This window comes from Phocoena sinus, chromosome 11 (assembly GCF_008692025.1).
Source record: "Phocoena sinus isolate mPhoSin1 chromosome 11, mPhoSin1.pri, whole genome shotgun sequence".
Taxonomy (NCBI): Eukaryota; Metazoa; Chordata; class Mammalia; order Artiodactyla; family Phocoenidae; genus Phocoena; species Phocoena sinus.
This window is the reverse complement of record NC_045773.1, coordinates 55,892,933-55,907,710: the sequence shown is the minus strand read 5'-3', so window position 1 is coordinate 55,907,710 and position 14,778 is coordinate 55,892,933. Positions and strand designations below refer to the sequence as shown.

General features: G+C 36.7%; 1 protein-coding gene across 3 annotated transcripts in view; it reads left to right on the top strand.

Moving 5' to 3' along the window:
* ZCWPW2 (zinc finger CW-type and PWWP domain containing 2) overlaps positions 1-14,778 on the top strand; it is a 151,907-nt gene that overhangs the window by 52,356 nt on the left and 84,773 nt on the right. For 2 of the 3 annotated variants that reach the window (XM_032647904.1, XM_032647903.1), the window contains exon 2: positions 6,711-7,064. In XM_032647904.1, coding sequence (XP_032503795.1) covers positions 6,724-7,064 — 341 coding nt within the window. In that variant the 5' untranslated portion in view covers positions 6,711-6,723. Of the gene's footprint in view, positions 1-6,537; positions 6,604-6,710; positions 7,065-14,778 lie in introns of those variants that run through there. The other variant, XM_032647905.1, reaches the window with a different exon arrangement.

The following is a 14,778-nucleotide window of genomic DNA, read 5'->3' as shown; positions in this document are numbered from 1 at the left end:
ACCCATGCACCACAACTACTGAGCCTGTGCTCTAGGACCTGTGAGCCACAACTACTGAGCCCTTGTGCCACAACTACTGAAGCCCACATGCCTAGAGCCTGTGCTCCACAACAAGAGACGCCACTATTATGAGAAGCCCGTGCACTGCAACAAAGAGTAGCCCCCACTCTCTGCAACTAGAAAAAGCCTGCACACAACAATGGAGACCCAACGCAGCCAAAAAAAAAAAAAGAATGAAAATGAATTAACTAAGCATCAACTCAAGAAGAGAAAGATTAGCTCAACAAAGAATGCCCAAAGAAAGTAGAAGAAGGAAAGATTAAAGTGCAGCTATCAATTATACAGAATTCAAAAGAATAAAAGAGAAGACTCAAGCTCTGGTTGTTTAAAAAGCCCTGACAAGATAAATGAGGGGGAAAAGGTATGAACAAATTAAGAGTGAAAGAAACATGAGAAATATAGTAGATGCACGAGAATTCTTTTTTTTTATATTCTCACTTTTATTATTTACAAATTTGAAATTTATTACAAGAAAAATTCGAAGTTTGTTTCATGATGAATTGTAGAAAATAAGCAACAAATTTGTATTTGTGCAAAACTTAAATAGAATGCTTCTACATGATTCATAATTTTCTATCAGTTTTACTACTCATTTATGTTTTTGTTAAATAATATTTTCAATTTTTTGTTTTTTAATTATGAGAAATTTAGAGAAAAAATGAAATACCTATATACTCATTGCCTGGACTTAGTGGACATTAACATTTTATTCTATTTGCTTCTGGTTGCTTAATTTTATTAAGAACTGTAGTTGATTTACAATATTTTATTAATTTTAGGTATACAACATAGTGATTCAGTATTTTTATAGATAACAGTCCTTTTAAATTATAAAATATTAGCTATATTCCATGTGCTGTATAATATATCCTTGTGGCTTATTTACTTTACACATAGTAGTTTGTGCCTCTTTAGGATTCTTAAATATTTGACAAAATTGGAAAATCCTCCCTTAAGCAAACTTTCCAAAAAAAGAGAACATTCTATATTTCGCTTTATGATGCTGTTTTAATCTTGATGTCAAAAACAGACAAAGACAAAAGTAGAAATGAAAGTTGTAGAGCAATCTCATCTGTAAACACATATATGAACCAATCTTAACTAATTATTAATAAACTGAATGCAACAACGTATGTTAAAGAAAAGAATGTTATGATGTGAACCCAGAATGCAAATATGGTTTATCATTAATTAAATCCATTAATACAACCTACTCAATTCACATATTTAAAAAGAAAAACCTTATGTTCACCTCAGTATACAGAAAGGCCTTCGATAAAATTCAACACCACTTCAGGTTTAACAACAACAAAAATTCTCTTCATTAACTGGTAACTAAAGGAAAACAATTTTTTGTTCCCTTTCAATGGTCTCTACCCAAAAAATGCATATATGTTTGACTTTATAGTCAAATAGTAGAATCATTCTCTTTAAAATTAGGAAAAAAAGCAGGATAGTGGCTTCTATTCAATATTATACCTGTCCTAGCCAGTGTAATAAAAGAAGACATAAGGATTGGAAATAGAAAAAGAAAAAGAAAGCTATCATACACACACAAACACGAGGAAGTACACCAAATGTGAAGTGAAATGCAAAACAATGCCTTGCCCAAGGATATAGAGCTGGTGAGGAGCAGAGCCTCAGAGGAATTCACATTTCATTTGGTTCCAAAGTCTGGAGTCAACAACTTCTAATCTACTGTCTAGTGACCCACTTCAACTGTAATATAAAATGCAGTATTATTCCTCATAAATTTCCTTGCAAAAGTATTAGCCAAATTCATATATATGTGTGTGTGTGTGTGTGTGTGTGTGTGTGTGTGTGTATATATATATGTATATCTCAGCAACATTTCATAATCTTCCTTTAGATTTTGTTCTTCCTGTTTTTAGATTTTTTCTACTCTTTCAATATGATAAGCAGTGCACAGTGAATATTGTTGGTCTTTGTATGTACAAGTTAGTAACTTTTAAAAAATTTTTTTAGTTTTTGTATTTTATAATTAATTTTTATTGGAGTACAGATGCTTTACAACGTTGTATTAGTTTCTACTGTATAGCAAAGTGAATCAGCGATACATATACATATATCCTCTCTTTTTTTGATTTCCTTCCCGTTTAGGTCACCACAGAGCACTGAGTAGAGTTCCCTGAGCTATACGGTGTGTTCTCATCAGTTATCTATTTTATACATGGTATCAATAGTGTATATATGTCAATCCCAATCTCCCAATTCATTCCACCCCCACTTCCTCCCTTGATGTCCATACATTTGTTCTCTATGTCTGTGTCTCTATTTCTGTTCTGCAAATAAGATCATATATACCATTTTTCTAGATTCCATATATATGCATTAATATACGATATTTGTTTTTCTCTTTCTGACTTCACTCTGTATGACACTCTAGGTCCATCCACATCTCTACAAATGACCCAATTTCATTCCTTTTTGTGGCTGAGTAATATTCCATTTTATATATGTACCACATTTTTTTTATCTATTCCTCTGTTGATGGACATTTAGGTTGCTTGCATGTCCTAGCTATTGTAAATAGTGCTGCAGTGAACACTGTGGTACATGACTTTTTGAATTATGGTTTTCTCTGGGTATATACCAATTAGTGGGATTGCTGGGTCGTATGGTAGTTCTATTTTTAGTTTTTTAAGGAACCTCCATACTGTTCTCCATAGTGGCTGTATCAATTTACATTCCCACCAACAGCATAGGAGGGTTCTCTTTTCTCCACACCCTCTCCAGCATTTATTGTTTGTAGACTTTTTAATGATGGCCATTCTGACTGGTGCGAGATGATACCTGGTTGTAGTTTTGATTTTCATTTCTCTAATAATTAGTAATGTTGAGCATTTTTTCATGTATTTGTTGGCCATCTGTATGTCTTCTTTGGAGAAATGTCTATTAAGGTCTTCCGCCCATTATTTGATTGAGCTGCTTGTATATTTTGGAGATAATTCTTTGTCAGTTGCTTCGTTTGCAAATATTTTCTCCCATTCTGAGGGTAGTCTTTTTGTCTTGCTTATGGTTTCCTTTGCTGTGCAAAACTTTTAATTAGGTTCCATTTGTTTATTTTTGGTTTTGTTTTCATTATTCCAGGAGGTGAATCGAAGAAGATCTTGCTGCGATTTATGTCAAAGAGTGTTGTGCCTATGTTTTCCTCTAAGAGTTTTATAGTGTCTGGCCTTACATTTAGGTCTTTAATCCATTTTGAGTTTATTTTAGTGTATGGTGTTAGGGAGTGTTCTAATTTCATTCTTTAACATGTAGCTGTCCAGTTTTCTGAGCACCACTTATTGAAGAGGCTGTTTTTTCTCCATTGTATATTCTTGTCTCCTTTGTCATAGCTTAGGTGATCATAGGTGCCTGGGTTTATCTCTGGGCTTTCTATCCTGTTCCACTGATCTATATTTCTGTTTTTGTGCCAGTACCATGCCGTCTTGATTACTGTAGCTTTGTAGTATAATCTGAAGTCAGGGAGCCTAATTCCTCCGGCTCTGTTTTTCTTTCTCAAGATTGCTTTGGCTATTCAGGGTCTTTTGCATTTCCATAAATATCATAAAATTTTCTGTTCTAATTCTGTGGAAAATGCCATTGGTAATTTGATAGGGATTGCATTGAATCTGTAGATTGCTTTGGGTAGTATGGTCATTTTCACAATATTGATTCTTCCAATCCAAGAACATGGTATATCTCTCCATCTGTTTCTGTCATCTTTGATTTCTTTCATCAGCATCTTATAATTTTCTGAGTACAGGTCTTTTGCCTCCTCAGTTAGGTTTATTCCTAGGTATTTTATTCTTTTTGTTGCAATCATAAATAGGATTGTTTTCTTAATTTCTCTTTCTGATCTTTCATTGTTAGTGTATAGGAATGCAATAGATTTTTGTGTATTAATTTTGTATCCTGCAACTTTACTAAATTTATTGATTAGCTCTCGTAGTTTTCTGGTAGCATCTTTAGGGTTTTCTATGTATAGTATCATGTCATCTGCAAACAGTGACAGTTGTACTTCTTCTTTTCCAATTTGGGTTCCTTTTATTTCTTTTTCTTTTCTGATTGCCATGGCTAGCACTTCCAAGACTGTTGAATAATAGTCATGAAAGTGGACACCCTTGTCTTGTTCCTGATTTTAGAGGACATGCTTTCAGTTTTTCACCATTGAGAATAACGTTTGCTGTGGGTTTTCCATATGTGTCCTTTATTATGTTGATCTAGTTTCCCTCTCTGCCTACTTTCTGGAGAGTTTTTGTCATATATCAGTGTTGAATTTTGTCAAAAGCTTTTTTTGCATCTATTGAGATGATCATGTGGTTTTTATTCTTCAATTTGTTAATATGGTGTATCACATTGATTGGTTTGCATATATTGAAGCATCCTTGCATCCCTGGTATAAATCCCACTTGATCGTGGTGTATAATCCTTTTAATGTGTTGTTGGATTCTGTTTGCTAGTATTTTGTTGAGGGTTTTTACGTCTATGTTTATCAGTGATACTGGCCTGCAGTTTTCCTTTTTGTGATATCTTTGTCTGGTTTTGGTAACAGGGTGACGGTGGCCTCATAGAATGAGTTGCAGAGTGTTGCACCCTCTGCAATTGTTTGGAAGAGTTTGAACAGGATAGGCATTAGCTCTTCTCTAAATGATTGATAGAATTCGCCTGGAAAGCCATCTGGTCCTGGACTTCGTTTGTTGGAAGATTTTAAATTACAGTTTCAATTTCATTACTTCTGATTCGTCAGTTCATATTTTCTGTTTCTTCTTGATTCAGTGTTCAAGCTTATACTTTTCTGAGAATTTGTCCATTTCTTCCAGGTTGTCCATTTTACTGGCATATAGTTGCTTGTAGAATGTTTCTGTGATGCCAGTTGTAACTTCTCCTTTTTCATTTCTATTTTTTTTTTGATTTGAGTCCTCTCCCTTCTTTTCTTGAGGAGTCTGGCTAAAGGTTTATCAATTTTGTTTATCTTCTCAAAGAACCAGCTTTTAGTTTTATTCATCTTTGCTATTGTTTTCCTCATTAGGTTAGTCTCTTTTAAGTTTATTTTCTTTGTATACATTCAAATGAGTGGGATTAATAGATCAATAATTGTGGCTATGGCTATTGAAATATATTGGCAAATTTTATTCTAAAGCGATTTGTAGTGATCATGGAAAGTGTGATTATAAGTGTGTTTCTAATTATACAATTAACTCATGGATTAAGAGCGTCTTTAAATGGTGCATATATTGGATAGTGGTTGTTCTACTAATTTATTAATATGGTATATGTAAGTTTTTTTAAAAAAAATAGGTTTTGGGGCTTCCCTGGTGGCGCAGTGGTTGAGAGTCCGCCTGCCGATGCAGGCGACGCGGGTTCGTGCCCCGGTCCGGGAGGATCCCACGTGCCGTGGAGCGGCTGGGCCCGTGAGCCGTGGCGGCTGGGCCTGCGCGTCCGGCGCCTGTGCTCCGCAACGGGAGAGGCCGCGACAGTGAGAGGCCCGCGTACCGCAAAAAACAAAAAAACAAAAACAAAACAAAAATAGGTTTTGTATTACAAAATAAGTTGCCGAGGGCTTCCCTGGTGGCGCAGTGGTTGAGAGTCCGCCTGCCGATGCAGGGGACACGGGTTCGTGCCCCTGTCCGGGAAGATCCCACATACCGCAGAGAGGCTGGGCCCGTGAGCCATGGCTGCTGAGCCTGCATGTCCGGAGCCTGTGCTCCGCAATGGGAGAGGCCACAACAGTGAGAGGCCCACATACCGCAAAAAAAAAAAAAAGTTGCTGATAGTTTTTCTTGTATTTCAGCTGTATTACTTATTTTTTAGTATACACGTAACTATTATTATTTTTGCTAGAAGTCAGGGACTAACTCATATAATTCTAACGTTTTATATGTTTAAAATTTTCATAATAAAAAACCTCTGAGAAATTTTTTTCAAATCACTTGAATTAATAATGGATAAAAGGCAAAGCTATATAAGCAAAAGAATCCTTTAATTTTTAAAAAATAAATTTCAAATTTTCACATGGTGAAATATTTTGCTACCTTTGGTTTTCCTCAGAATTAGAAAAGGGGATCAAGTCACACTATGTCCACCATATACCCAAGAGGCAGTACTGCCTAGTGGATAAGACCACACAATTAGGGAGAAAACTGCCTGCATTTAAATCCCAACTCTGTCACATAGTACCTCTGGGACTTTAAATAAATTACTATACTTTTCTAAGCTTTCCTTTTCTCTCTAAAAGTGCTCATACTGAGGTTGTTGGGAAGACTGTATAAGCTGTGTGCATAAGGCACTTAGAATAGTATTTGGCTCATAGTCAGCACTGAATAAGCCTTAGCTGTTATTATGGCAAAAGTACTGGATATGTACTGACTGGTAATAGAATAGATATTAGAGTAAACCTCTACTCCACTTCTGCTCCATCATACTTTTATTATTTTTAATTTTGGAGCATTTTATGACCAGAATAATTGATGCTTCTGTTTTGTTCCTTTGTTTCTGGGTAGGTGGAAACGTAACATGTTCAGCATGTACAGAGAGGAGGTGGGCAAAAAAGTTATAAAAGAGCCACTTCTCGGATTTTGGCTTTAACTTTCTCTCCTTATACCCTCAAATCTTATTCTTTTATTTTCCTGTTATTTATTTTCCAGATTAAATGCATTTATGGAAAAAGGAAAATTGAATAGTAAGATGATAGCAGAATATTGTAATACGGCAATGGATTCCTCAGTGGAAAACAACATTTATGTAAACAAAGTGTGGGTTCAGTGTGAGAATGAAAGTTGTTTGAAATGGAGATTGTTGTCAAGTGAGGATGCAGCCAAAGTTGATCACAATGAATCATGGTACTGCTTCATGAACACTGACTTAAGGTACAATAAGTGCTCTGTTTCTGAAGAAGACTTTCCTGAAGAGTCTCAGCTTCATCAAAGTGGATTTAAGATCGTCTATTCACAGCTCCCTCTTGGAAGCCTGGTTTTGGTAAAATTACAGAATTGGCCAAGGTAAGATTTTTGTTGCTGTTTTATAGTAAACTATTGAGGTATAGTCTTGCTAAGTTTATTGACTTTCAGAACTTTTCAAAGAATCAACTTCTTCCCTATTGTTGTCTAACTTCTTATTTATTATATTTTGATCTCATTGTTATTCTTTCCCTGACTTCTTTGGGTTTAAGTCTTCTTTTTCTAGTTTCTTAAACTGGAAACTTAGATAACTGACTCATATCTGTTTCCCTCCTTATATGAGTGATTAAAGCTATAAATTTCTCTTATTAAGTACTACTTCAGTTATATCTCACAAATTTTAATATGTTTTATTTTATTACTATTCAGTTTTTGATTTCTTCTTTGAAATGAGTTATTAGAAATGTGTTTTTAAATTATAAAATATGCAGGATTCTAAAAATGTCTTATTTTTATTGATTCCTAATTTAACTGTTGTAGTCTGTTTCATTGAATCTTGATTTATGGCACAGCATGACCTATCCTGAAAAACATTTATATTCTGTAACTGTTGCCTAAATGCCTAAAAGATTTTTTTCTTTTTCTTTAGGTATTTGTATATTTACTGCTGTATGGCTTAGGTTTTCCTGTTCTGAGTTTATTTCCCAAGTATGCAATCTGCCTTTTCAGTGTATGGTTTCAAATCTTTTTATTTCAATAAGGTATTTTTAAAATTTTAAGCAGTTTATTCAGTTGCATTGCTTTGATTTTATTTTGGGACTTCTGTAGTACTGATAGTGAATCTTCTGTGGTTAGATTTGGTATTACTTTTTTCTTCCAATGTTTTCATCTTTTCATTTTTTTAATTTAAATATTTTTCCCTTTCCATCTTTTATTTTTCTGAAGGAGTTACAAATTGAACTTATTTTTTCTGTGTTCCTTCCAGTTTAGTCTTTATTGAAAACTTTATAATGTCTTTCATGAGTTTTGCTGCCTCTCTTTTTATTTTTTTTAATTTTGCAATTTTTTTAAACATCTTTACTGGAGTATAATTGCTTTACAATGTTGTGTTAGTTTCTGCTATATAACAAAGTAAATCAGCTCTATGTATACATATATCCCCATATGCGCTCCCTCTCGCGTCTCCCTCCCACCCTCCATATCCCACCCCTCTAGGTGCTAACAAAGCACTAGGGTGATCTCCCTGTGCTGTGTGGCTGCTTCCCACTAGCTATCTATTTTATATTTGGTAGTGTATATATGTCAGTGCCACTCTCTCACTTCTTCCTAGCTTACCCTTTCCCCTTCCCATGTCCTCAAGTCCATTCTCTATGTCTGCATCTTTATTCCTGTCCTGCCCTTAGATTGTTCAGAACCATTTTTTTTTTTAGATTCCGTATATATGTGTTAGCATGCGATATTTGTTTTTCTCTTTCTGACTTACTTCACTCTGTATGACAGGCTCTAGGTCCATCCACCTCACCACAGATAACTCAATTTTGTTTCTTTTTATGGCTGAGTAATATTCCATTGTATATATGTGCCACATCTTCTTTATCCATTCATCTGTCAGTAGACACTTAGGTTGCTTCCATGTCTTGCCTATTGTAAATAGTGCTTAAATGAACATCATATATGACTCTTTTTGAATTATGGTTTCCTCGGTATATGCCCAGTACTGGGATTGCTGGGTCGTATGGTACTTCTATTTTTAGTTTTTGAAGGAACCTCCATAGTGGCTGGATCAATTTACATTCCTACCAACAGTGCAAGAGGGTTCCCTTTTCTCCACACCCTCTCCAGCTATTGTTGTTTGTAGATTTTCTGATGATGCCCATTCTAACTGCTGTGAGGTGATACATCATTGTAGTTTTGATTTGCATTTCGCTAATAATTAGTCATGTTGAGCAGCTTTTCATGTGCTTCTCGGCCATCTGTATGTCTTCTTTGGAGAAATGTCTATTTAGGTCTTCTGCCCATTTTTGTATTGGGTTGTTTGTTTTTTTGATATTGAGCTGGATGAGCTGCTTGTAAATTTTGGAGATTAATCCTTTGTCAGTTGCTTCATTTGCAAATATTTTCTCCCATTCTGAGGATTGTCTTTTCATCTTGTTTATGGTTTCCTTTGCAGTGCAAAAGCTTTTAAGTCTCATAAGGTCCCATTTGTTTATTTTTGTTTTTATTTCCATTTCTTTAGAAGGTGGGTCAAAACTGATGTTGCTGTGATTTATGTCAAAGTGTGTTCTTCCTATGTTTTCCTCTAAGAGTTTTATAGTGTTTAGCCTTACACTTATGTCTTTAATCCATTTAGAGTTTATTTTTGTGTATGGTGTTAGGGAGTGTTCTATTTTCATTCTTCTACATGTAGCTATCCAGTTTTTCCAGCACCATTATTGAAAGCACTGTCTTTTCTCCATTGTATATTCTTGCCTCCTTTCTCAAACATAAGGTGACCATATGTGCATGGGTTTATCTCTGGGCTTTCTATCCTGTTCCTTGGATCTATATTTCTGTTTTTGTGCCAGTACCATACTGTCTTGATTACTGTAGCTTTGTAGTATAGTCTGAAGTTAGGAAGCCTGATTCCTCCAGTTCCATTTTTCTTTCTCAAGATTGCTTTGGCTATTTGGGGTTTTTTCTCTTTCCATATAAATTGTGAAATTTTCTGTTCTAGTTCTGTGAAAAATGCCATTGGTAGGTTGACAGGAATTGCATTGAATCTGTAGATTGCTTTGGTTAGTATAGTCATTTTCACAGTATGGATTCTTCCAATCCAAGAACATGGTATATCTCTGCATCTGTTTGTATCATCTTTAATTTCTTTCATCAGTGCCTTATAATTTTCTGTATACAGGTCTTTTGTCTCCTTAGGTAGGTTTATTCCTAGGTATTTTATTCTTTCTGTTACAGTGGTAAAAAGTAGTGTTTCCTTAATTTCTCTTTCAGATTTTTCATCATTAGTGTACAGGAATGTAAGAGATCTCTGTGCATCAATTTGTATCCTGCTACTTTACCAGATTCATTGATTAGCTCTAGTAGTTTTCTGCTAGCATCTTTAGGATTATCTATGTATAGTATCATGTCATCTGCACACAGTGACAGCTTTACTTCTTCTTTTCTCTTTTGGATTCCTTTTATTTCTTTTTCTTCTCTGATTGCTGTGGCTAAAACTTCCAAAACTATGTTGAATAAGAGTGGTGAGAATGGGCCACCTTGTACTGTTCCTTATCGTAGTGGATATGGTTTCTGTTTTTCACCATTGAGAACGATGTTGGCTGTGGGTTTGTCATATATGGCCTTTATTAGGTTGAGGTAAGTCCCCTGTATTCCTACTTTCTGGAGGGTTTTTATCATAAATAGGTGTAAGCTTTTGTTGAAGCTTTTTCAGCATCTATTGAGTGTTTCATATGGTTTTTGTTCTTCAGTTTGTTAACATGGTGTATCACATTGATTGGTTTGCGTATATTGAAGAATCCTTGCATTCCTGGGATAAACCCCACTTGATCATATTGTATGATCCTTTTAATGTGCTGTTGGAATCTGTTTGCTAGTATTGTGTTGAGAATTTTTGCATGTGTGCTCATCAGTGATACTGGCCTGTGTTTTCTTTTTTAGTGACACCTTTGTCTGGTTTTGGTATCAGGGTGATGGTGGCCTCATAGAATGAGTTTGGGAGTGTTCCTCCCTCTGCTATATTTTGGAAGAGTTTGAGAAGGATCGGTGTTAGCTCTTCTCTAAATGTTTGATAGATTTCGCCTGGGAAGCCATCTGGTCCTGGGCTTTTGTTTGTTGGACGATTTTTAATCACAGTCTCAATTTTAGTGCTTTTGATTGGCCTGTTTATATTTTCTGTTTCTTCCTGGTTTAGTCTCAGAAGGTTGTGCTTTTCTAAGAATTTGTCCGTTTCTTCCCGGTTGTCTATTTTTGGCGTATTGTTGCTTGTAGTAATCTCTTATGACCCTTTGTATTTCTGCAGTGTCAGTTGTTACTTCTCCTTTTTCATTTCTAATTCTGTTGATTTCAGTCTTCTCCCTTTTTTTCTTGATGAGTCTGGCTAATGGTTTATCAATTTTGTTTATCTTCTCAAAGAACCAGCTTTTAGTTTTATTGATCTTTGCTATCGTTTCCTTCATTTCTTTTTCATTTATTTCTGATCTGATCTTTATGATTTTTCTCCTTCTGCTAACTTTGGGGGTTTTCTGTTCTTTTTTTCTCTAATTGCTTTAGGTGTAAAGTTAAGTTGTTTATTTGAGATGTTTTTTGTTTCTTGAGGCAGGATTCTGTTGCTATAAACTTGCTTCTTAGAACTGCTTTTGCTGCATCCCATAGGTTTTAGGTCGTCTTGTTTTCATTGTCATTTGTTTCTGGGTATTTTTTGCTTTCCTCTTGATTTCTTCAGTGATCTCTTAGTTATTTAATAGCATATTGTTTAGCTTCCATGTGTTTGTATGTTTTACTTTTTTTTTTTCCGTAATTGATTTCTAGTCTCATAGCATTTTGGTCAGAAGAGATACTTGATACAATTTCAATTTTCTTAAATTTACCAAGGCTTGATTTGTGGCCCAAGATATGATCTATCCTGAAGGATGTTCCATGAGCACTTGAAAAGAAAGATTATTTTGTTGTTTTGGATTGAATGTCCTATAAGTATCAATTAAGTCCATCTTTTTTAATGTATCACTTAAAACTTGTGTTTCCTTATTTATTTTCATTTTGGATGATCTGTCCATTGGTGAAAGTGGGGTGTTAAAGTCCCCTACTATCATTGTCTTACTGTCGATTTTGTCTTTTATGGCTGTTAGGATTTGTCTTAAGTATTGAGGTGCTCCTATTTTCAGTTCATAAATATTTACACTTGTTACATCTTCTTCTTGGATTGAACCCTTGATCATTATATAGTGTCCTTCTTTGTCTCTTGTAATAGTCTTTATTTTAAAGTCTGTTTTTTCTGATATGAGAGTTGCTTCTCCAGCTTTAATTTGATTTCCATTTGCGTGGAATATCTTTTTCCATCCTCTCACTTTCAGTCTGTATGTGTCCCTAGGTCTGAAGTGGATCTCTTGTAGACAGCATATATACGGGTCTTTTTTTTGTATCCATTCAGCCAGTCTGTTCCTTTTGGTTGGAACATTTCATCTATTTACATTTAAGGTAATTATCAATATGCATGTTCCTATAACCATATTCTTAATTGTTTTGGGCTTGTTATTGTAGGTGTCTTCCTTCTCTTTTCTTTCCTGCCTAGAGAAGTTCCTTTAGCATTTGTTGTAAAGCTGGTTTGGTGGTGCTGACTTCTCTTAGCTTTTGCTTGTTTGTATAGTTTTTAATTTCTCCATCGAATCTGAATGACATCCATGCTGAGTAGAGTAATCTTGGTTGTAGGTTTTTCCCTTTCATCACTTTAGATATGTCATACCACTCCCTTCTGACTTGCAGAGTTTCTGCTGAAAGATCAGCTGTTAACCTTATGGTGATTCCCTTGCTGCTTTTAATATTTTTTCTTTGTATTTAATTTTTGATGGTTTGATTAATGTGTGTCTTGGCATGTTTCTCCTTGGATTTATCCTGTATGGGACTCTCGGTGCTTCCTGGACTTTCCCATACTAGGGAAATTTTCAACAGTAATCTCTTCAAATATTTTCTCAGTCCCTTTCTTTTTTCTTCTTCTTCCTGGACCCCTATAATTTGAATGTTGATGCATTTAATGTTGTCCCAGATGTCTCTGAGACTGTCCTCAATTATTCTCATTCTTTTTTCTTTAGCCTGCTCTGCAATAGTTATTTCCACTATTTTATCTTCCAGGTCACGTATCAGTTATGCTGCTATTGATTCATTGTAAAGAATTTTTAATTTCATTTATTGTGTTCTTCATCATTGTTTATTTGCTTTTTAGTGCTTCTAGGTCTTTGTTAAACGTTTCAGGTATTTTCTCCATTCTATTTCCAAGATTTTGGATCATCTTTACTATCATTACTCTGAATTCTTTTTTTTTTTTTTGCGGTACACGGGCCTCTCACTGTTGTGGCCTCTCCCGTTGCAGAGCACAGGCTCTGGATGCGCAGTCTCAGTGGCCATGGCTCACGGGCCTAGCCGCTCTGCGGCATGTGGGATCTTCCCGGACCGGGGCACTGCACCACCAGGGAAGCCCTGAATTCTTTTTTATGTAGCTATTTCCTTTCCATTTCTTTGGTCTGATGGGATTTTACTTTGCTCCTTCATCTGCTGCGTATTTCTCTGTCTTCTAATTTTGCTTAACTTACTGTGTTTGGTGTCTCCTTTTCACAGCCTGCAGGTTCATAGTTCCCATTGTTTTTGGTGTCTGCCCCCAGTGGGTAAAGTTGGTTCAGTGGGTCATGCAGGCTTCCTGGTTGAGGGGACTGGTGCCTGTGTTCTGGTGGATGAGGCTGGATGTTTTCTTTCTGGAGGGCAGGTTCACATCCAATTGTGTGTTTTGGGGTGTCTGTGGACTTAGTATGATTTTAGGCAGCCTCTCTGCTAATGAGTGGGGTTGTGTTCCTGTCTTGTTAGTTGTTTGGCATGGGCCGTCCAGCACTGGAGCTTGCTGGTCGTTGAGTGGAGCTGGGTCTTAGCATTGAGACTGAGATCTCTGGGAGAGCTCTCACCGATTGATATTACATGGAGCCAGGAGGTCTCCAGTGATCCAGTGTACTGAACTCAGCTTTCCCACCTCAGAGGCTCAGTACTGACAGCCAGCTGGAGCACCAAGACCCTGTCAGCCACATGGCTCAGAAGAAAAGGGAGAAAAAAAACAAAGAAAGAAAAAGAAAGAAAGTAAAATACAATAAATAAGTTATTAAAGTAAAAAATAAAAACCATATTATTAAAATAAAAACATAAGAATGTAATAAATAAAAAAGAGGAGGGCAACCAAAGCAATAAACAAATCCACCAATGATAACAAGTGCTAAAAACTATACTAAGATATACATAAATTTCAGAAACTTATCAGTCACATACAGCAAACCCCAAGTCCACAGTTGCTCCCAAAGTCCACAGCCTCAATTTTGGGATGATTTGCTGTCTATTCAGGTATTCCACAGATGCAGGGTTCATCAAGTTGATTTTGGAAATTTAATCCGCTGCTCCTGTGACTGCATGGAGAAATTTCCTTTTCTCTTCTTTGTTCGCACAGCTCCTGGTATTCAGCTTTGGATTTGGCCCCGCTTCTGTGTGTAGGTCGCCCTCTGGCGTCCGTTCTTCGCCGAGACAGGATGGGGTTAGAGGAGTGGCTGTTTAAGGGGCACTGGCTCACTCAGGCCAGGGGGAGGGAGGGTATGGAATGCGGGGTGAGCCTGCACTGGCAGAGGCTGGGGTAACGTTGTAACAGCCTGAGGTGTGCCGTGTGTTCCCCTGGGGAAGCTGTCCCTGGATCACAGGACCCTGGCAGTGGCGGGCTGCACATGCTCCTGGGAGGGGAGGTGTGGATAGTGACCTATGCTTGCACACAGGCTTCTTGGTGGCTGCAGCAGCAGTGTTAGCGTTTCATTTCCGTCTTTGGTGTCTGCGCTGATAACTGCGGCAGGCGCCCTTCTCTGAAGCTCGTTTAGGCGGTGTTCTGTATCTCCTCTCCTCGCGCATCCCGAAACAGTAGTCTCTTGCCTCTTAGGAAGGCCCAGACTTTTTCCAGCACTATCTCCTGGCTAGCTGTGGCACTCTAGCCCCCTTCAGGCTGTGTTCACGCCACCAACCCCAGTCTTCTCTCTGCGATCCCACCGAAACCCGAGCCTCAGCTCCCAGCCCCCACCCGCCTCGGGGG